The 19,830-nt window shown below is 53.7% G+C and overlaps 3 protein-coding genes across 3 annotated transcripts; 2 read left to right on the forward strand and 1 right to left on the reverse strand.

Moving 5' to 3' along the window:
• Positions 1–1,096, forward strand: LOC140263904 (avidin-like). Its single transcript, XM_072359219.1, has 4 exons — positions 1–104; positions 191–386; positions 856–976; positions 1,063–1,096. The coding sequence occupies exons 1-4, from the start codon at positions 30–32 to the stop codon at positions 1,094–1,096; spliced, it is 426 nt and encodes a 141-aa protein (XP_072215320.1). The 5' UTR covers positions 1–29.
• A 6,283-nt stretch (positions 1,097–7,379) lies between these two features.
• Positions 7,380–13,097, forward strand: LOC140264201 (avidin-like). The gene is made up of 5 exons (XM_072359789.1): positions 7,380–7,512; positions 11,802–12,011; positions 12,098–12,308; positions 12,763–12,883; positions 12,963–13,097. Exons 1-5 carry the CDS (start codon positions 7,498–7,500, stop codon positions 13,006–13,008), a joined length of 603 nt encoding a protein of 200 aa, XP_072215890.1. The 5' UTR covers positions 7,380–7,497; the 3' UTR covers positions 13,009–13,097.
• A 1,753-nt stretch (positions 13,098–14,850) lies between these two features.
• On the reverse strand, positions 14,851–19,720 carry CREB3 (cAMP responsive element binding protein 3). Its single transcript, XM_072359407.1, has 9 exons — positions 19,328–19,720; positions 18,977–19,250; positions 18,649–18,761; positions 18,317–18,409; positions 17,695–17,801; positions 17,105–17,173; positions 16,888–16,972; positions 16,670–16,751; positions 14,851–16,257 (listed from the first exon to the last, which is right to left on the reverse strand). Exons 1-9 carry the CDS (start codon positions 19,460–19,462, stop codon positions 15,884–15,886), a joined length of 1,332 nt encoding a protein of 443 aa, XP_072215508.1. The 5' UTR covers positions 19,463–19,720; the 3' UTR covers positions 14,851–15,883.
• Positions 19,721–19,830: the final 110 nt, after the last annotated feature.

Genomic DNA, 19,830 nt, shown 5'->3' on the forward strand with positions numbered 1-19,830 from the left:
GCACACCCAGCTGTCCACCTGCTGCAGAGATGGTGCACACAGCCTCCCCGCTGCTGCTGCTGCTCAGCCTGGCTCTGCTGGCTCCCGGCCTCTCTGCCAGACAGGTAATGGGACGGGGCTGGGAGTGGGTGCACCTCGGTGCCCACCCCTGCCTCGCACCTGGCTCTGATTCCTTCTGCTTCATCCCCAGTGCTTGCTGACTGGAAACTGGACCAGCGACCAGGGATCCAGCATGAACATCGGGCGTGTGAACTACAATGGCGAGTTCATTGGCACCTACCTGTCAGCTGTAGGAGGAAACATCACGGAGTCACCTCTGTTTGGGTTCCAAAACGTCATAGCCCGCCAGCCCACATTTGGCTTCACAGTCGAGAGGGACTTTTCAGGTGCTTCTCTTGCAGCCTCCTGTTCCTGCTCCCTCCTCCCTGCTCCCTGCTCCTCCGCTGCCCTTCCCTTTGACATCCCCTTTGCTTTCCTGCCCTTCCCCACAATGTCCCCAACGTTCTCCTGCCCTTCCCCACGATGACCCCAGTGCTATCCTGCAATTCCCTACGGTATCCCTGACGATCCCTCCCCCTCTCTGTGGTGTCCCTGATGATTTCCAGCCCATCCCTGCTGTCCCCCCAGTGATGCCCTGCCTCCCGTGGCCCCGGTGCTGCCCCATCCCTTCCCCCAGAGCTGCTGGGCTGCTGCCACCTCCTTGTCCCCGGGTGCAGGGAAGGTGCTGGGCTGTCCCCAGAGTGCAGGGAGAGCTCAGAGGAGTTGTCCCCAGGGCAGAGGGACCACGGCTCTGGCATTGTCCTGCCCTGCGTGGAGCCCTTGACCCCACTCCCCTCATCTGCCCCTTTCCCACAGAGTCCACCAGTGCATTCACGGGCCAGTGCTTCCTGGGCACGAACGGAACAGAGATCCTGACGACCATGTGGCTGCTGCGCTCAATCGTTGATGACATTGAAGATGACTGGAACGCCACCAGGTGAGCTCAGGGCAGAGGCACACAGTCCCTGGCAGTGACACAGTGGCCGTGCACTTCCCACCTTACATCTCCTCTCTCTCCCACAGGGTTGGCTACAACATCTTCACTCGCCCGCAGTGAAGGAGTGAGGATGGCCCCACAAGTCCCACATCAGCAACAAAGCTGGAGTGCTGACACTGCTTGTGACATTCCTCCCAATAAAGCTTTGCCTCAGATGTACTCTGGCTCTTTCTCTGTTCCTTTGGGCTGCTCTTCTGGCTTCCATGTCCCCCCATTGCACCCCAGCTCCTCTCTCCCCACCTGTCTCCTGTACCATTGGTCTGACAGTGCCAGCAATGACACTCGTGTCACCACATCCTCTGTGCCACTGCAGGTGCTGCTGACGGCACTCAGTGGCTTTGAGACTGCACACGTTTGGGAAGTGGGTTGGGAAGGATGCTTAGGAAATGAAGGGGGAAGAGAAGACAGAGCCGTGTTGCCTACCAAGTGCAGGGGCTGTGTGCGGGGCACAGAGCATGGAGGGAGGGCTCTGATCCCCACAGCATGCAAGGAAGGCTGTCAGGAACAGCTCTGCCAGGAGCATGCAGAAGTAGCACACTGCTCCTGCTCCTCTGCCACATGCCACTGGTGCTGGCTAAACTCTACCCCAAATCCCTTTGAGTGATCCAAAATCAAAGCGAGCTGTGCTGCCAGCACTGCTGGGAGCCGACACCAGAGCTGGTGTTGGGCCAGGAGCGAGGGGCTCTCATTAAAAAACAGCGAACTTGGCACGGCTGGCACTGCGTGTTGGCCACACCAACCAGCACAGCCATTCAGCAAGTTTGCAGATGACAACAAGCCGAGTAGTGCATTTGACTTACTGGAGGGCAGGAATGCAATCCAAATGGAGGTGGACAGGCCTGAGATATGGGGCTATGACGATCTCATGAAGTTCAACAAGGCCAAGTGCAAGGTCTGGCATCTGGGCTGGGACAGTCCCAAGCACAGATATGGGCTGGGCAGAAAATACTTGAGAGCAACCCTGAGGAGAAGGGTTTGGGCATGCTGGTTGATGAAGGGTTCGACGTGAGCAGGCAATGTGCGTGTGCTGTCCAGAAGGCCAGTTACATCCTGGGTTCCATAAAGAAAGTGTGACCAGCTGGTTCTGGGAGGAGGTTCTGCCCCTCTGCTCTGCTCTTGTGAGACCCAGCCTGGAGTACCGTGTCCAGTCCAGGGGACCCCAACACTGGGAGAACATGGAACTGTTGGAGTGGGTTCAGAGGAGGACCATGAAGATGATCAGAGGGCTGGAGCACCTCCACTGTGACGACAGGCTGAGAGAGTTGTGACTGTTCAGACAAGAAAAGAGAAGGCTCCAGGGAGACCTTCCAGACATCAGCCTTCCTGAACCTGAAGGGGCCTACAGGAAGGCTGTGGAAGGACTTTCTATAAGGGCATACGGTGACAGGACAAGGGGAAATGATTTTCAACTGGCAGAGGATAGATTTAGACTAAATATAAGGAAGGAATTCTTTACTGTGAGGGTGGTGAGACACTGGGACCAGTTGCCCGGAGTGGCTGTGGATGTCTCCTCCCTAAAGGCATTCAAGTTTTGGCTGGATGGGGCTTTGAGCAACCTGGTCTAGGGGGAGGTGCCCTTGCCTATAACATGCAGCTGGAGTGGGCTGGTCTTAAGGGTCCCTTCCAACCCAAACCATGATGTGATTCCATGATTCTATGCAGGAAGAGACGGCAGTGAAGAGACTGGGGCATTCTGAAGCCCACAGCAGTTTTGCTATTGCAGTAAAAAACATGATCATGCTTCCTTACCAGACTCACGTAAGATCTCTCCCACCAGAAGGAAAGATCCCTCTGTTCACAGTCACGCCTTATTCACACCTTTGCTTTTTGGCTGCTCGCGCATTGGAGAAAAACCACTTTCAGGGATGAAGCACCGGAAGAGTAAAATTGCTCTGGAACCATTGATAAGGCAAATATCAACCCTAGTAATGATGACAAGCCAATATCATATCGCAATTAGCATCACACAGTTCCAAGTACTGACTGTTCTCACCCAACATCAAGTCCTCTTGAGGCACACACAGGATGTCCCCACCCTTCCACATTACCCACCACGTGTACTCAGTTCCTTGAGCAAAAACAGCCTCACCGGTGGGCTGGCCTTGGTCTGAGGCTGGAATAACCCAGGCTGTCCTGCCCAGCATGTTTTGCAGGTGCACTGCAGGGACTTTATCTTCTTCTGCAGTACCCAGGATGTTTGACTGGGCAGGACCAGCTTGGCTGGCAGATGGATCCACGAGTGTTGACTAAGTGAGTGGGTTTTGTTAAGTGTGTATCCTAATGTTTGAGTGCCCCAGCACCCATTGCTCTCCAGATGGCCTTTAACACTCCATTTTATTGTTCCATTTTCCCACAGGCTGTCCATGACAAGGGATGTGTGGATGCCATACCTTCTGGCACAGGTGTTTAGGTCCTACTTTCAGGAATGCGTCCCATTATCTGTTCCAACTCCTTTTGGGGTGCCATGTTCCCAAAACCTTCATTTTCAAGACCCTGGATGGTGTTGTGGGTGGTGACATGGGACACAGGATATGTTTCCAACCGTCCCTTTGTTACTTCCACCACTGTAAGCACATGGTGCCTGCCATGGCAGGTTTCTGGAAAGGTGATAAAATCCAACTACCCGACCTCACCGTATGTAGATTTCAGCCATCATCCACCATACAAAAGAAGCTTTATTCACTGGGCTTTCATAATTGCAGCACACAAATCACATTCAAAGAAAACCTGAGCAATAGCATCCATGGCTACACCCACCCTTTGATCCCAAACCCATCTATACATTGCAGCTGTTCTTTGGTGGCCTGAAGCGCTGTGGGACCACTGAGCTAGAAGTAGTTCAGCCTTACTTTGCCAGTCCAGGCCTACCCAAAGCCCTTGAATTCTAGAGCTCCAATCCACCTCTTGGTGGTTTTGATGTTCTTCAATGGTCCAACTGAAAAACAACCATAGTCTCTCCCTGGGCAGCAGTATCCTTGTACACTGCAACAGTGCAGATGTGTTTGCCTCTGAGCTCACAGTTGCTCTGTTTGAACTGCTGTAGCCACTCCAAAAGGCTGTTATTCATCATCCAGGGGTCAGTGTGGAAGCAGAGCTCTGGCCACTTCTCATGTTCAACAACATCTAAAGCCAGTTGGATGGCCTTCACTTCTGCTCTTTGGCTCATTTCATCTCCTCTTCAGTAGTTCCTGCAGCCCATTGGGTAAGACTCTGTACAGCAGCCTTCCATCTCCAGTGCCTTCCCACAACTTGACAGGACCCTTCATTGAACACAGCATGTTTCTTCTGTCTCCAATAGTTTATTATATAGAAGGGACCCTTCAGAACTCATCAATGCTCCTTCTGCCTCTGCATTTTCTTCTTGCTATACAGTTGGACCAGCAGATCCTCTTTTGGCAACACTGGTGTCCCACCTTCCTTTCTGACTTCCTACACCTGGAGATGCCCTTAGGAATGCTTCCTTGAAGACTTGCCGGTTCCCCTCCATTTCTGAGTTCTTGCTGACAGATTCCCATGGGTTCTGTTGACAGACTCCCTGAAGATCTGGAATTTGCCTTTCCTAAAGTTAAGCTTCCTGATTTTAATCTTTCTCTGCCTGATATCCCTCAGGAGTGTAAACACCACTGCATGGTCACAACAGCCCCAGCAGCCTCCAGTCTTGATGTCACCAATCAGTCCACTATCACAGGCATTGCATCCCTGTGGTGAGGCTTTCTGTTTCCTGGCTCAGGAAGTTATCCTCAGTGTATTCCAGGTGCACAGGGATCACCTGCAGCTCACCGTGCTACTTGTCTAGCAGATGTCAGGGTGGCAGAACTCCCCCAGCAGGACGAGAGCCTGCGACCGTGACAGCTCCTGTAGCTGGAGGGAGAATGCTTCATCAGCAGGCTTTGCTTGATCAGCCTCCCTGTACTAAACACCTACCACAAGGCTCCTTTTGCTGCTGCCATCTTAAATCTAACCCCATCGTGGTTTAATGATTTTGTTATCAGTATTTTACATATTTAGTGAATTACGTTTTCTCCCTTATCTTATTGCCACCATTTTGTTCTTAGGCCCGTTTTTTTCTTAGGCCCACCTTTCTCCCACACCCCTCGTGTGTCTCTGGGACGAGGGTCATTCAACCACAGCAGACACAAACCCAGGCCAAACCAGGCCAGAGCTTTGACAACCCCTAAGCTTTCAGCTTACTCAGGACCTTCTCAGGCATGGAGGTGAGGCTGACTGGCTTGTAGTTTCCCAGACTTGCCTTTCTGCCCTTTTGGAAGACTGGAGTAACATTGGCCTTCTGGAGGAAATGGTCCTTAGGCACCTCTCCGGTTCCCCATAACCTCTGAAAGATGATTGAGAGCACTTTGGCAGCCAGTTCTGCCAGCTCCTTCAGCACTCATGAGTGCATCCCATCAGTGCCCATGGATGTGTGTTCACTGAATTAGCCTACATGACCTCTGATCAGATCCCTCTTGACCAACTGGAAGACTTCCTTTTCCCAGGCTCTTTCCTCCAGGGTCTGGGATACCCAAGGGGCAGGCTTAGCAGGAAAGGATGAAGTAAAGATGTGCAGTCACTGCACTTTGTTGGTGTCCTCCATTACTAGGTCATCCACCTCATTCAGCAGCAGATGCATGTTCTCCCAGTCTTCCTTTTTCTATTGACATACTAAGTAGTGCTTCGTGTAGTCCTAGACTGGGAGGTCACCTGATTTGATTTCCAGTGGACCTTATGGCCAGAGATCTTTTCCACACTCCAGAGGCTTTGTTGTTCCATCAGTGCCTTTCCATGAGCTTCTTACTCCTCCTGAAGGTCTTATGCCACCTTTGCCCAGTTTCTTAGTGTCAGAGATGCACCGATCTTGAATTCAGAAGAAGTGGTGCTTGAATCACCAGCTCTCTTGGTCCCCATTGCTTTCCAACACCCTAGCCCATGGGATGCCTCCAAATATGTCCTTGAAGAGGTTAATGTCAGCTCTCCTGAAGTCCTGGTTGCAGTCCCACGAACTGCCTCATTTCTCCCATGTGAGATCCTGAACTTCAGTATCTCACTGTCACTGCACCCAAGGCTTTCCCCAGCCTTCACATCCCCAACCAGTCCTTCCCGGACTGGCTGGGGAGGAACTGGTGTTTGTAGGAGCAAGGTCCGGCAGCACACCTCTCCTCATTGACTCCTCCATGATCTTTGCCAGAAAGTTATCATCCATGCACTGCAGCATCTTCCTGGGCTGCGTGTGCCAGGCTGTGCTGCTTTTAAACAGATATCAGAGTGGTTGAAGTCCTTGATGAGAACCACTGCCTGTAATCACGAGGCTACTTGCAGCTGTCTGTGGAAGGCCTCTTCAACTTCCTCCTCCTGATCAGGCGGCCTGTAGTAAACACCCACAACAGTGTCACTCAACATAGCCTGCCCCTTAAGTCCTCACCCATAAACTTTCCACTCATTCATCATGCATCCCTTGGCAGAGCTCTGTACATTCCAGCTGTTCCTTCACATAAAGAGCAACTCCACCACCCCTCACTGCTGGCCTGTCTGTCCTAAAAAGTACATTGCCATCCCCAAGAGCATTCCAGTCATGCGAGCTGTCCCACCACGTCTCTGTGCTGACTGCAGTGAGATCATGGCACTACAACCATCCATGGATCTCTGAGTCTTCCTCTTTACACCCCAAGCTGCGTGTGATGGTACACAGGACCTTCAGAGAAGAAAAGGGAGCACAGGATGCAGATTCCCCTTGGCGGGACCCCAGGAGCCACATGTAGCCCCCACCACTATAAACGGGTCGGAGCAGGACTGGAGCTGCAGGCAGAGCGCAGCTCGGCCATGGAGCACCTCCATGCTGTCTCCTGCTCAGCCCCACAGCCCCCAGGAAGGTGAGGGTGCTGGGAGCCACACCGAGCTCCGACACACTGCGTGTCCCCTGGTCCCAGCACAAGCTGCGTGGCCGTTTCGGCCGGGCCGTGTTGTTCCGCGATCCTGTCCGTTCCACCAGCCTCCAGCAGCCGGTGCTCGTGCATCAGCAGACCGCCGCGGCTGTCCGTCGGGCGGAGCGCTGCTCGCTGCTGCCGCCAGCTGGGGCTCTGCCCTCCCCGACAAGCTGACGCTGGCTGCGCTCAAGGCACGGAGCGGACCCGCAGCGCTTTCCGTCCGTCGGCAGCGCCCGGCCGGGGCTCCCCGAGGGCAGCAGGGCGGCACCTCCGGCGGCCCCCAGGTTGGCCCCGCAGGTCAGCAGAGCCGCGCCGACCCGGCCTGCCGCCGTTATACCGGCTGGTTCGGCCCAGTTCCGTGACGGGCGGGGCGGAGGGACTCGCGAATCCACGCCTCCGGAAAGGGAAACGGGAAACCCCGAATAATTAAAAGCAGCGGCAGCGATCTGAGGAGTTAGGAGCTGAGTTAGTAAAAGCAGATGCTTAACATCCTCTGTGTCCGCAGCAGCTATTCCAAAGGCCCGTCGTATTGGGATCCTTGAAATGCCCCCTTCTGAGGTAATACCAAGTGTGCATGGATCCCCTGGGCCAGGCACTATAGGATGCTTTTGCCAGTCGTTACCAGTGAAGCTTGTTTCAGCCCCCAGTGCAATTAACTCTTGGGAACCCCCAGCCACCCCATGAGTATGAACTGACTTTGTCCCGTGGTGACTCGAGGGCATTGGGGTGCGCTGTGCACCAGTGTCCCCAGGGCCTTGTATTTCTGATTCTGATGTGCCAAGCCACCTAATCCACACAGTCCAATGCACTCTGTTATCACTTTCCCTGCTGTGGATGGGGGTAAGGCCCCTTTACTTGATACCTCTGTCATGGCTATCGCCATGTCCCGCAGCAGCTGGAGCAATCATCTCTTTGGAGGTTAATCTTGGTGGTTAATCATGTAATTAGTTTACCCATGCTCGAAAATGGCCCTCCAGGTGAAAGCAAGCTGCAGCCTACATTCTGTGGCCAAAGGAATGGCAAGGAAGGCGTTAGCAATGTCAGTGGTGCCGTGCCATTTGGCTGCTTTTGACACCAGCTCATACTGGACTCCTGACGTGTCCAGAACAGCAGCACTCCCTGGGAGTGTGACCTCATTCAGGCCACAGTAGTCAGCCTTCATTCTCCACTGCTATTATGCACTGGCCTTATGAGACTATTAAAAGGTAAGTGAGTTTTTCTTATCACTCCCTGACTCTCTAGCTGACGAATCAGTTTATGAATGCAGAGCAAGAAATCCCTATTGCTGTGGTGCTGCCAGCTAGATGGCTTACAGTTAACAGTATTCTCAACAAGGCACCCTTGGTGGCCTGGTACATCAGAACCATGGATGTGTGTTCACTGAATTAGCCTACATGACCTCTGATCAGATCCTTCTTGACCAAGTGGAAGACTTCCTTTCCCCAGGCTCTTATCTCCAGGGTCTGGGATACCCAAGGGGCAGGCTTAGCAGGAAAGGATGAAGTAAAGATGTGCAGCTGAGGGAGCCAGGATTGTTCAGTCCAGACAAGAGGAGGCTCAGGGGAGGTTTCTATTGCTTTCTATTACTACCTGAAGGGAGGTTGTAGTGAGCTGGGGGTCGGCCTCTTCTATCGTGTGACTGGTGATAGGACTAGAGGGAAAGGCTTCAAGCTGTGGCAGGGGAGATTCAGGCTGGGTGTTGGGAAATACTACTTCTCTGAAAGAGAGGTCAGGGGCTGGAATGGGCTGCCCAGGGAGGTGGTGGAGTCATCGACCCTGGGGGTGTTCAAGGAACATTTAGACATTGCATTGAGGGACATGGTTTAGTGAGAGCTATTGGTTGAATGGTTGGACTGGATGATCCTGTAGGTTTTTTCTAACCTTGGTGATTCTATGAATCTATGATTCTGTAAGTGCAAGGTGTTGCTCTTGGGTCAGTGCAATCTCAGGTGTGTGCACAGACTGGGAGAAGAACTCCTGGGAGAAGAGAACAGCCCTTTAGAGAAGGATTTAACATGGAAGACTTAACATGAGCCAATCCGCCTCTACTCTGCCCTCATGAGCCTCTCCTGCAGTATTATGTAAAGGTCTGGGCTCCCAGCACAGGAGGGATGAGGAGCTGCTGGGGCTGGTCTAGAGGTGAGCTGCAAAGATGCTCAGAGGGCTGGAGCACCTCTCCCACAAAGAAAGGCTCAGAGAATTGGGCTTGTTCAGTCTGGAGGACACATCACTGAAGCCTTCCAGTACCTGAAGGGAACCTACAGGCAGAAGGGAAACTGATTTTTTGCACAGTCTGATAGTGACAGGACAAGGGGGAAGAGCTTTAAACTAAAAGAAGAGAGATTTAAGTTAGATGTCAGGAGAAAACTGTTCACTAAGAGAGTGGTGAGGCCATGGCACAGACTTTCCAAATCAGCTGTGGTGCCCCATCCCTGGAGGTTCTCAAGACCAGGTTGGATGGTGTCCTGAGCTGCCTGAGCTGGTGGGGGGCATCCAGCCCACGGCAGGGACTGGGGCTGGGTGGGCCTTGAGTTCCCCTCCAACATAAGCCATACTATGATTCCATGAAATGACACCAGGCTGCCTGGGAGGTTTCCAGGGCTGGCCATATGACTGATTCATCAGCAGTTCCTGGAGTAAGGGCTGGGTTCCTTGGTTAATTATCACAGTTAATCTAAGCCCATGTCTCACATGATAGTTGCATTTAGCTGGTTTCAGGGAGGTGCCCTCTAGCCCTCACTTGACAACCCCCTGCTGCTTCTATGTGGACAGTGCAAGGGGACATCCCACCCAGGGCCCTGCACCCCCATTGGAAGCACAGTGCAGTGCAGCATCCCAAACCCACATTCACGGGTGCCATGGCTCGATTTCAGCTGTGGCTCTGGACTGTGTGTGTGGTGACACAGTGCTGGCCACCCTGGGGACACCGTGTCCATGTCACACTGCTGCCTGCATCCCTACCACCTGTGCCCATTGTCCCCCCTTGTAGGACTGGAGAATGGGTTCCAGGACAGGGGTGCTTGCTCCTCGCCAAGGAACGAGCCGTTCACCCTCGTTGGCCATCACCACAATAACCACATCCTGATCCAAACAGGCAAAGAACAAAAAACAGCTGTGAAAGCCGTCATGCTTTCTTAGAGGCTGCTTTTATTGCTGTGACCTACTGGCATCGCTCATTAAGCTCATACAATGAGCTGCCTACAGACTGTCATTCAAAGGCTGGGAAATTCAGTGTTACTGTGTCGTTGGACAGTTGTGCTGTTTTCTTTCCTTCTTTTCAAGCACATCGGTTAAAATTGTATCTTAAAAAGCCAGCTTTTGGAAAGGCCCATATGGACACATCTGTAGGCTCCTGTGGTTTCAGTTACTTTGGGTAACCAAAGAGAAGTCATTTTCTCCACTGTTTGTGGAGGAATGATTTCCAGGGCTGACTCAGCCACAGGGCTCCTCCTGGTTCCTGCCTTGCTTGGCACCCTTATCTGAGACTCACCAACAAATCCACCTACAAGATCCACCACTGGTCTCAGTGATGCTTGTGGGTCTCTTCCAACTTGGGATGTTCTGTGGTTCTGTGACTCTAAAAGTCGATGGTAATGGCAGCGTTGTAGGTTCTGTTCTTCTGGATTAAGCCTGTCTGTGTGTACCTGAGCAGCCAAAGTGAACTCAGCAGCCTGGTAGGAAAGGGAACTTTAATGTGCAACTGATTCCCAGCAAGAGAAAAAAAAAAGGCAAAGTAAACACGGGCAGGAATTTCCTACAGAAGAGCAGCCAGGAAGGGCAAGCCAGGCACAGCTGCTGTCACAGGGTGAGGAGTGAGCAGCAGGAGCACAAGGGCTGGGAAACCCATCAGGAAATGCAGTCCCTCGTGGAAGAGCAATGCTGGTGGGTCTGCAGAGTGGTGGCAACAAGCTGATACGAGGGTGGCACTGAGATGGCACTGGGGCAGCTGTGCAGTGCAGCGCTCAGCATTATGAGCGGGGATCAGTTCTGTAATCGGAGCTCAGAAGTGAGGCAGACAATTTTCTTTTTTCCTTACAAGAAATAGGGAGTGCTGTCTGACATGCAGGTCACCATCAGGTCATAGTGTGAAGAACACAGAAGTAAAACACTCTTATTTTAACAGACCCCTCGAATGTTGCGAAGGAACATATGAGAAAATGCAGCACAAAGCAAGTCACGTCATCCTCTCTGGTCAGCAACAAATGTAACAGGAGGGGAAGCATGACAGTACATAATGAAATTGATTGTAAAACCCCAGGACAATTGTGATATTCGTTGTCAATAAAATATGACATCCAAGATATTCAGGGAATGTTTGGTTTTCCATAAATAGGATTGTTTCCTCCAATAAAAGCCAGTTTGTTAAAACAACAGTGAGCCTGCACACCACCTCTGAGTAAAAGGAGCCCGGGTGCAGGAGAGATATGGCTGAGCTTTGCACCCTTTGCTGCCTTCTGCAGTGCTGGCAGGTCCTGGGGCAGGTGTGAGCCACTGGGTCTGCAGCAGGCACCCTGAGCCTGGCTGCACATGGGACTGAGCCGTAGGGAACACATGCTGTGTGCCTGCACAGCCTTGCGGTCAGGATCCAACGTGGTGTGCACAGTGGAGCCAGTGAGGAGGAATGGAACCTGGGTGCTGCCATCCTCATTTGGGCATGAATGATGTCAGGCAGCATGTGTATGGCCATGCTGTGGTCAACAGGCAGCAGAAGAGTGACCTCTGAAAAGGGGGATTTCCCTAGCTAAACACCCTGCTGCCAGCTTCCTTGAAGGGTCCTGCACAAACATCAGCCTTAATCAAGGAGGGACAGTTTCAGCACACTTTTTTGGGAATCTATTTGCAACCAGGAACAGCAAACGTGGACTCACCCAGATTGCATAACACTGGGCAGAGTCAGTGCTGGGAGCAATAAAAAGGCAAGGGAGCGTGCAGGAGGAGTGAGTCCTGCAAGGAGCACACCCAGCTGTCCACCTGCTGCAGAGATGGTGCACACAGCCTCCCCGCTGCTGCTGCTGCTCAGCCTGGCTCTGCTGGCTCCCGGCCTCTCTGCCAAACAGGTAATGGGATGGGGCTGGGAGTGGGTGCACCTCGGTGCCCACCCCTGCCACCTTCCTGGCTCTGATTCCTTCTGCTTCATCCCCAGTGCTTGCTGACTGGGAAATGGACCAACGACCTGGGATCCAACATGACCATCGGGGCTGTGAACAGCAGGGGTGAATTCACAGGCACCTACATGACAGCTGTAACAGCCACATCAAATGAGATCAGACTGTCACCACTGCATGGGACCCAAAACAAGATCAATAAGAAGACCCAGCCCACATTTGGCTTCACTGTCAATTGGAAATTTTCAGGTGCTTCTCTTGCAGCCTCCCTGCAATGTCCCTGCTCCTCCGCTGCCCTTCCCTTTGACATCCCCTTTGCTTTCCTGCCCTTCCCCACAATGTCCCCAATGTTCTCCTGCCCTTCCCCACGCTGACCCCAGTGCTATCCTGCAATTCCCTACGGTATCCCTGATGATCCCTCCCCCTCTCTGTGGTGTCCCTGATGATTTCCAGCCCATCCCTGCTGTCCCCCCAGTGATGCCCTGCCTCCCATGGCCCCGGTGCTGCCCCATCCCTTCCCCCAGAGCTGCTGGGCTGCTGCCACCTCCTTGTCCCCGGGTGCAGGGAAGGTGCTGGGCTGTCCCCAGAGTGCAGGGAGAGCTCAGAGGAGTTGTCCCCAGGGCAGAGGGACCACGGCTCTGGCATTGTCCTGCCCTGCATGGAGCCCTTGACCCCACTCCCCTCATCTGCCCCTTTCCCACAGAGTCCACCACTGTCTTCACGGGCCAATGCTTCATGGACAAGAATGGGAACGAAGTCCTGAAGACCATGTGGCTGCTGCGCTCAAGCGTTGATGACATTGATGATGACTGGAAGGCCACCAGGTGAGCTCAGGGCAGAGTGACCTGGCAGTGACACAGTGGCCGTGCACTTCCCACCTTACATCTCCTCTCTCTCCCACAGGGTTGGCTACAACATCTTCACTCGCCTGCGCACAGTGAAGGAGTGAGGATGGCCCCGCGGGTCCCACATCAGCAACAAAGCTGGAGTGCTGACACTGCTTGTGGCATTCCTCCCAATAAAGCTTTGCCTCAGATGTACTCTGGCTCTTTCTCTGTTCCTTTGGGCTGCTCTTCTGGCTCCCATGTCCCCCCATTGCACCCCAGCTCCTCTCTCCCCACCTGTCTCCTGTACCATTGGTCTGACAGTGCCAGCAATGACACTCGTGTCACCACATCCTCTGTGCCACTGCAGGTGCTGCTGACGGCACTCAGTGGCTTTGAGACTGCACACGTTTGGGAAGTGGATTGGGAAGGATGCTTAGGAAATGAAGGGGGAAGAGAAGACAGAGCCATGTTGCCTACCAAGTGCAGGGGCTGTGTACGGGGCACAGAGCATGGAGGGAGGGCTCTGACCCCCACAGCATGCAAGGAAGGCTGTCAGGAACAGCTCTGCCAGGAGCATGCAGAAATAGCACACTGCTCCTGCTCCTCTGGCTGGCAGGAACAAAACGTGAGCCTCTTTGACTGAAGGGCTCATTCCTGGCATTTTTATCATTGCTGCCCCTCATCCCGCAGCAGGAGGCCCAGGCTGCATTTCCTTCCCCTGCTGGCTTAGAGCTGTTTGTTGTGGCGCAGAAGTGAAAGCACAGAAAGCAAGGAGGAAAAACAGCAGCACTAGGGAAGAATGGGGCTACTAAAGCCCCCTACTGTTCTACCCAGTACAGCTGCTGGCAATGAAATGCCCCTCTCTCCACCTCAGTCTCAGTATCTTCCTGTATAGAAAGGTTGTGCTGGCTGGTGTGGCCACCATCCCATGCCAGCAGTGCCAGGTCCAGTGCTTTTTAAGCAGAACCCCATGCTCCTGGCCAAACACCAGCTCTGGCGCCTGTTCCCAGCGCTGTTGGCAGCACCACCCACTTTGTTTTTGGATCATTCAAAGGGATTTGGAGTAGAGCTGGGCCAGCACCAAGCACTGCAGGTAGCATCAGTGCCGTTACACATCTTAGCTTTGACTTGTGAAACAACACAACCAAATCCAGCAGAGGTTCCTACACCTCCCCGCCCCCGAGCAGGGAAGGAGGTGCAGTGGCTCCCAGGGTGAGCATGGCTGCCTTCCCAAGGCCAGACTGAGAGGCTCAGAGCTAACAGGATGAGGCAGCTCATCCTGTTAGAAGCATGCTATTGTCAGCTCAGAGACACGGCCCAGCCATCAGACACCTTTCTTCACTTTTTCTCCTCCACAAAGAAATCTGGCAAACACTTTCAACATCTTGTTCATCTGCACTAGAGCCTTTTCATACCACAAGCATGTGCTGCTTGCTTCTCTGAGTTCCTGTACCCCAAGCCCTGTGCAGGGCGCAGCAGCCTGAACTCCACAGCCACTGATACCTCTGCGGATCCAATGATCCCCCCTGACTCCAATACATAGCCCTGATCTAGCAACCATCACCTTCCTAGCAGGCAGTGCCCTCCCTTTGCCCCCCAGCAACGGGGCTATTGCACCACTCCAGCCTTGCAGCCTTCCTGCAGTTGCGCAGTTCCTCCTTATGAAAGCAGAGGTGGGGGCAGATAGCAGTTACTCGTGCTTCCTATAAGGGAAGCTGCTCAGTTCCGCTGTGGTAACAGCATTTCTCTGTGGCACAGCGCTGTGAATGCTGTCATTGTGCATGTGTGCTGGCAACATAAATTGGTCCTGAAATACTTCGAGGAGCTTTTGCATGTCCCTGGCCTCTGCTGGGCTGGGAGCACGGCTCCTCAGGGTACTTTCACTATGCTCCCAACCCCTTGCAGAGCCCCATCCTCCTCTGGTCAGCCCAGCCCCAGATTGAAAAGATCATGGAGCACACAGTTGCACAGAGGGCATGTTTTATTTTCCCATCATTAACAAGGAAACATCATCTGCTTAAATCGAAAATAGGACAAGGAGATACACTTAACAGGTACCACTCAGCTGTATTCCAGGAAGGACATAAGACCCCAGTGCAAAGTGCTTCTGCACAGCCTCACAGAGTGACCAGAGCCAGCAAAAAGCCTCAATGGTCAGTGCAGCAAAGCTCAAGCTCACAGTGCAGCTCTGAACCTGAGTTGCAGAAAGGAAAACCTTCAGAAAAAGAGGTTTTGCTTCTCTGAGCTCTCTGCTGCTGTTAGTAGTCTGGCAAAAAGCTTCCTCATCTCTCTGAGGGGCAGAAGACCAGCTCCCAGAGCTCTGGGAGGGGAGAGGCTCAGGCCTCTGTGAAGGAAATCAGCATGCACAGCTTGGAACAGACTCCCCATCATCTCCTCTAGCTACGCCAAAAGCTCTGCCCATGGTTCAACAGTGAACAAAAACAGGGGAAGTGCAGGGTCTGCTGCAGGGGCAGGACCATCCCTGTCAGGGCACTAAAGATCAGGATCACACTGAGAAATCAGAAATCACTGTAGGACTAAAGATAAGGGACAAGGAACACGTGCTTGTGGCCACCAGATGCAGTAAGAAGCGTAGGACCCAGCCTGTTCACCTCCATCTAGGCAGGTAAGAAGCAAGGCAGTGGCATTCATCAGCAGCAGCCTGCAGATACTCACACCTCAGGCCCAGATGCTTTCAACCTCTAGGCCAGAGCTCATCCCCAGTGAGTCTGAAGGCTTGCCCAAGGCTGCAGGGAACAAAGCTCCCTGAGCTTCCTACCACATCTTGGATAGGCTTCTGTTACAGATACGCAGAGCAGAGCGCAGGGATAGATCATCTCTAAAATGATTCCCCTCTGTTAAATCCTCTGAGCTGCCAGCAATCAGGAGACGATATAAAAGCGTTTGCTTTTACAGATGATCTGTTAACACAGTTCTGGCTGGCCCTCCCCAACACGGTGCCCAGCCTCACCCTGTCAGGCAGCAAGGAGGGGATGGTCACATCTCATCGGTGCGGAGCTGCTGGATGACAACGCTGGTGGTGCGCTCCACCCACTCCTGCCTCTCATCTTTCCATGGTGCCAGCACCTCCGAGTGCAAGGTGTCTCTCTGGGAGTGCTGCTCCTGTGGCTGGGCAGGGCCCAGTTCAGAGCCCGCTGTCACAGGAGGGTCAGAGGATGAGTTGCTGTTGAACGCAGATCTTGGATCAGGCTTGGGTGGACTCTGCCCCTCCTCCCGTGACTGATTGAGGCTGCCCAACAATGAGGTGTCTTCAGGCTCTGGACTGAGCCTCTCCAGTACAGCTTCCTCCTGAGCAGCGGGTGCTGCCTGCCAGACCTTGTTTGGGAACTCACGAATCTGCCGTGACAGAACTGCAAAAGAGAGACAGCTTCAACAGTCCCACCCCAAGAGCAGGATGCATCAACCTCTCACAGTCCTGCAGGTCACTACAAAACCTGCAAGTGCAAACTGTTCAGCTGGGGCTGCCTCCTGCCTGCGAGGCATGGAAAGAACACTGCACAGCTGCCAGCCATTAGCACAGCCTGTGTCGCAAGCTGCAGTGGAACTCCTGCAGTGGAACTCCGCAGTTCTGGTGGTACCACCCCTAGACCTGAGTGAGTGGGAGAAACAATCTGGAGACAGGCTAAGAAAGGAAAGGCAAACCAATGCTCATCTCAGGCAAGGAGCTCTTGGTTTGGAAGTGCCCCAAAGTTCAGGCTGTCTCTGTGGGAAGTGCTCTGCTCTTGCGGACATTTTTCCTGGAATCATGCCTGGGGAACTCACCTCTGAACTCTGGCTGTGGCCCTCTGCTGCCAAACGAGTAGAGGCTGGGTGAGAGAATGAGGCAGAAGGAAAGGACAAGGACCTGGAAACAACAAACAGTAAAGCCTTCATCAAAAGATGTGAACAGGCATTACAAGCTGCAATAAATGCCTGCTTGTCAAGCTCATGGGGACAGCAGAGACCCCACAGTCACAAACACTGAGGCTGAAGACACTCACCATGATGCAGGTACTCGCTGTGGTAGTTTTGGTGGTGGACTGTCTCACCAAGGCCTGCAGTTTCCGCAGCTGTTCCAGCAGAGACCTGCAGGATAGTAAACAGGGCAGGTTAGGGCAGCAGCTAAGGCATGAACTGTGCTAGTGGGAGAATACAATCCTTGCAGAGGAACAACCTTCCCCACCACATCTCCTGCTATGTCAAACAACAGGAACTCACATGTTCTGCTTCTGCAGGAGCTGCACCTTCTTCTGCAGCTCATGGTTTTGGGCTGTGCAAGCTGCCACCCTGCCCAGGACAGACAAACAGCGAGGGAGAAAAACAGAGAGGTTTTAGTTTGTTAGACAACAGCAGGGACTTCTCTGGTATCCCTTTGCATGGAGCAGCCACCACCCCTGGGTGGCTGGAGCAGATTAAAGCACTTGTGGAGTCTACTGGACATTAACTGGGGCAAAGTCCAGAGACCACACTTCACACAGAGCATGGGGAAAAAGGGTGACGAGGGAGATGAAATCTTTGCTGAGTCCCTCAGGGAAGCACCATACTAATCTGTATGCATGCTTGCTCCTGGCAGCACAGCAACACTGGGGATACCAGTCTGTACTACAAACTAGCCTGACAAAGGGAAAGCGATGGACCTAGCAGGCCGGCACCCAGCTCAAACTGAGCAGGCTGTGGGTCTTCTCCAAGTGCAAAAGAGCAGGCAGACTATGCCCCAAGCTTATGATCTTCCTCTGGGGTCTGCTTAATTTCTGCCCACAGTGGCAAGACCTCAGCAGTAGCAGAGCACAGCTGCCGTGTGCTCATACCTGCTCTCCAGGCCATCAACATAGATCTTCTTCCTGCGACGACTATCCTGGGCTGACTGCTTGTTCCGGATCTTCCGACGCACTTTCTTCAGAAGTCGCTCTTCAGCCTGCAAGAACCACTTCTCATTAGCAGCCAGCCCTGGGTGAAGGCAGTCCAGCCCTTACAAACCCTGTGTAGCACTCAGCCCTGCTTAGAGAAGCAGAAAGCAGTGTACTTTTGTCCTCTGTCCCTCTCAGACCATTGGACAAACTGCACAAATTGCACAGCAAACTCTGGCCTGCTGATAAGACTGGCAGTTACACAGTGTACCAGAGGAGTGGGTCACACTGAAGGAAGATGGAAAGCACACAACTCAGGAGGCACCAAGGAAGCAGGATGAAAAAGGCTGAAATCTCCTGCACGCAGTCACAAGTGAAAGATCAAGAGCAGCCACATTTTTCTGCTCTTCTCATCTGTCTGACAAGCAAGCCCTGTGATGTGCACAAGGGACCACCTGGCCTTGCAGTAAGGAGCAGGAGAGCATGGTGCATCACCACCAAGAAACTGTCCTGCATTTTCAGCTCTCAAGAGTTTGAGGAATCCAAGTCCGCCTGGGAGTTACAGGCTGCAGTGAGGACTCACTTTGGTCAGTGGAAGACAGGTTGGTAAGGAAACACCATCCTTCTCCAGAAGTTGCCTCTCCTCCTCAGTCAGGACCAGCTCTGGGAAGTCAGACTGAAAAAACAAACAGAAAAGAAAAAAACATCTACTTCGAACACAAGGTAAAGGGAGTCTATTACTAGGTAGAGAAAGTGCGCAGAAAGTTTTCAGAACCAGAAATAGCTCTTCCAAGGCAGCACCACTCTCTCCCTTAAAACATTCCTAGAGTGGCCATGCCCAGAGAGAAAAGGAGATGTGAGCAGAAGCAGACAGTGCCCAGCAGCACACACTTCCTGAGTCGCAACACTCATTACCTGCAAGGGGGCTTCAGGCATAAGCTGAGGTCCAGCATCCACAGCAACAGCGACAGGAAAGCTGCAGCTCTGTTCCAGTGTCTCATTTGTGCCTTCCAAGCACATCCACGTCTCTAGGAAATAAAGGCAGGATCAAAGTCTGGGCCTTAATAAAGCTGCCATAAAGCTTACCAGACAGATTTGAACAGCATGAAATCACAGTTTTATGGCAGTGGGAAGCCACCATGCTCATCTTTCTCCAATGTGACTTTGTGTTCCTATGCCAATTCTCCACACCAGGCGCAGCACCGCCCGCAGCTACGACAGAAGGATCCCACACATCACTTACCGAGGTCAATGGAAACATCTCCTTCTCCCACGTCAGACTTCACGCTTTCCAGTGCCGGCCAACCTTGATGGAGGGAATAGTTGTGATCAAACTGCACGATGTCTGAGCTCTGGGGGCTGCCGGCAACATCGCTGCCAGAGCTATGGAACGGGTTCTGATCCTCAGAAGTGCTGCTGTCACTGTCAGTAGGCAAACAGCCCTGCAGGGGGCACGGCTCGTCCTCGGAGGGGCTCAGGAGGGAGCTGATGAAGCTGTCCATCTCCTTGTCCAGGAGCTGCGGGGAAAAACTTCCAGCTGAGCAGGACCCAACCCCTCCTGCCGGCACCCGGCAGCGGCTCCTCCGCGACCCACCTCGAGCTCCGACAGCATCCAGTCCCCCAGCAGCCCGCCGTCCCCCGCGGGGCTCGCCGCCGACGCGTCATCGTTCAGCAGGAAGTCGAGCAGGTCCCCGTCCGGCAGCGCGGCCAGAGGCTCGGGGCCCGCCATGGGAACCAGGAAGCGCCCGGCCGCAGCGGGTAAGAGCGAAAGGGGGAGGCCGGGCCTCGGACGGCGACGGGAGGACGGGGGGCGGGCCGGGCCTGTGGGCCCGAGCAGGGCGAGGAGACGGAACGAGCGGGCCGGCGGGGGGCCGCGGACACGCTCAGTGCTCAGCACGGCCGCTCCGGGCAGCGCGGGGCCGGCGTAGGAGCAGCGGGACGGCGGACGGACGGAAGGCTGAAAGGCCGAAAGGCTGAAAGGCCGAAAGGCCGAAAGGCCGCTCCTCCGCTCCGCCGCACCCCGACGCCCGCGTCCGCAGCACCGCGGTGACGTCACCGCCGCCCGTCAGCCCCCGCGCCGCGTCCCGCCCCCACGTG

Source organism: Excalfactoria chinensis, chromosome Z, assembly GCF_039878825.1.
Source record: "Excalfactoria chinensis isolate bCotChi1 chromosome Z, bCotChi1.hap2, whole genome shotgun sequence".
Classification (NCBI taxonomy): Eukaryota; Metazoa; Chordata; class Aves; order Galliformes; family Phasianidae; genus Excalfactoria; species Excalfactoria chinensis.

Coding starts and splice junctions, on each gene's coding strand:
- LOC140263904 (XM_072359219.1), top strand. CDS start 30: ATGGTGCACACAGCCTCCCCGCTGCTGCTGCTGCTCAGCCTGGCTCTG. Junction 105..190: donor CCGGCCTCTCTGCCAGACAG/GTAATGGGACGG, acceptor CTTCATCCCCAG/TGCTTGCTGACTGGAAACTG. Junction 977..1,062: donor GATGACTGGAACGCCACCAG/GTGAGCTCAGGG, acceptor TCTCTCCCACAG/GGTTGGCTACAACATCTTCA.
- LOC140264201 (XM_072359789.1), top strand. Junction 12,309..12,762: donor TGTCAATTGGAAATTTTCAG/GTGCTTCTCTTG, acceptor CCTTTCCCACAG/AGTCCACCACTGTCTTCACG. Junction 12,884..12,962: donor GATGACTGGAAGGCCACCAG/GTGAGCTCAGGG, acceptor TCTCTCCCACAG/GGTTGGCTACAACATCTTCA.
- CREB3 (XM_072359407.1), bottom strand. CDS start 19,462: ATGGCGGGCCCCGAGCCTCTGGCCGCGCTGCCGGACGGGGACCTGCTC. Junction 18,410..18,648: donor TGCCTGAAGCCCCCTTGCAG/GTAATGAGTGTT, acceptor TTGTTTTTTCAG/TCTGACTTCCCAGAGCTGGT. Junction 17,802..18,316: donor CCTGTCTTCCACTGACCAAA/GTGAGTCCTCAC, acceptor TGGTTCTTGCAG/GCTGAAGAGCGACTTCTGAA.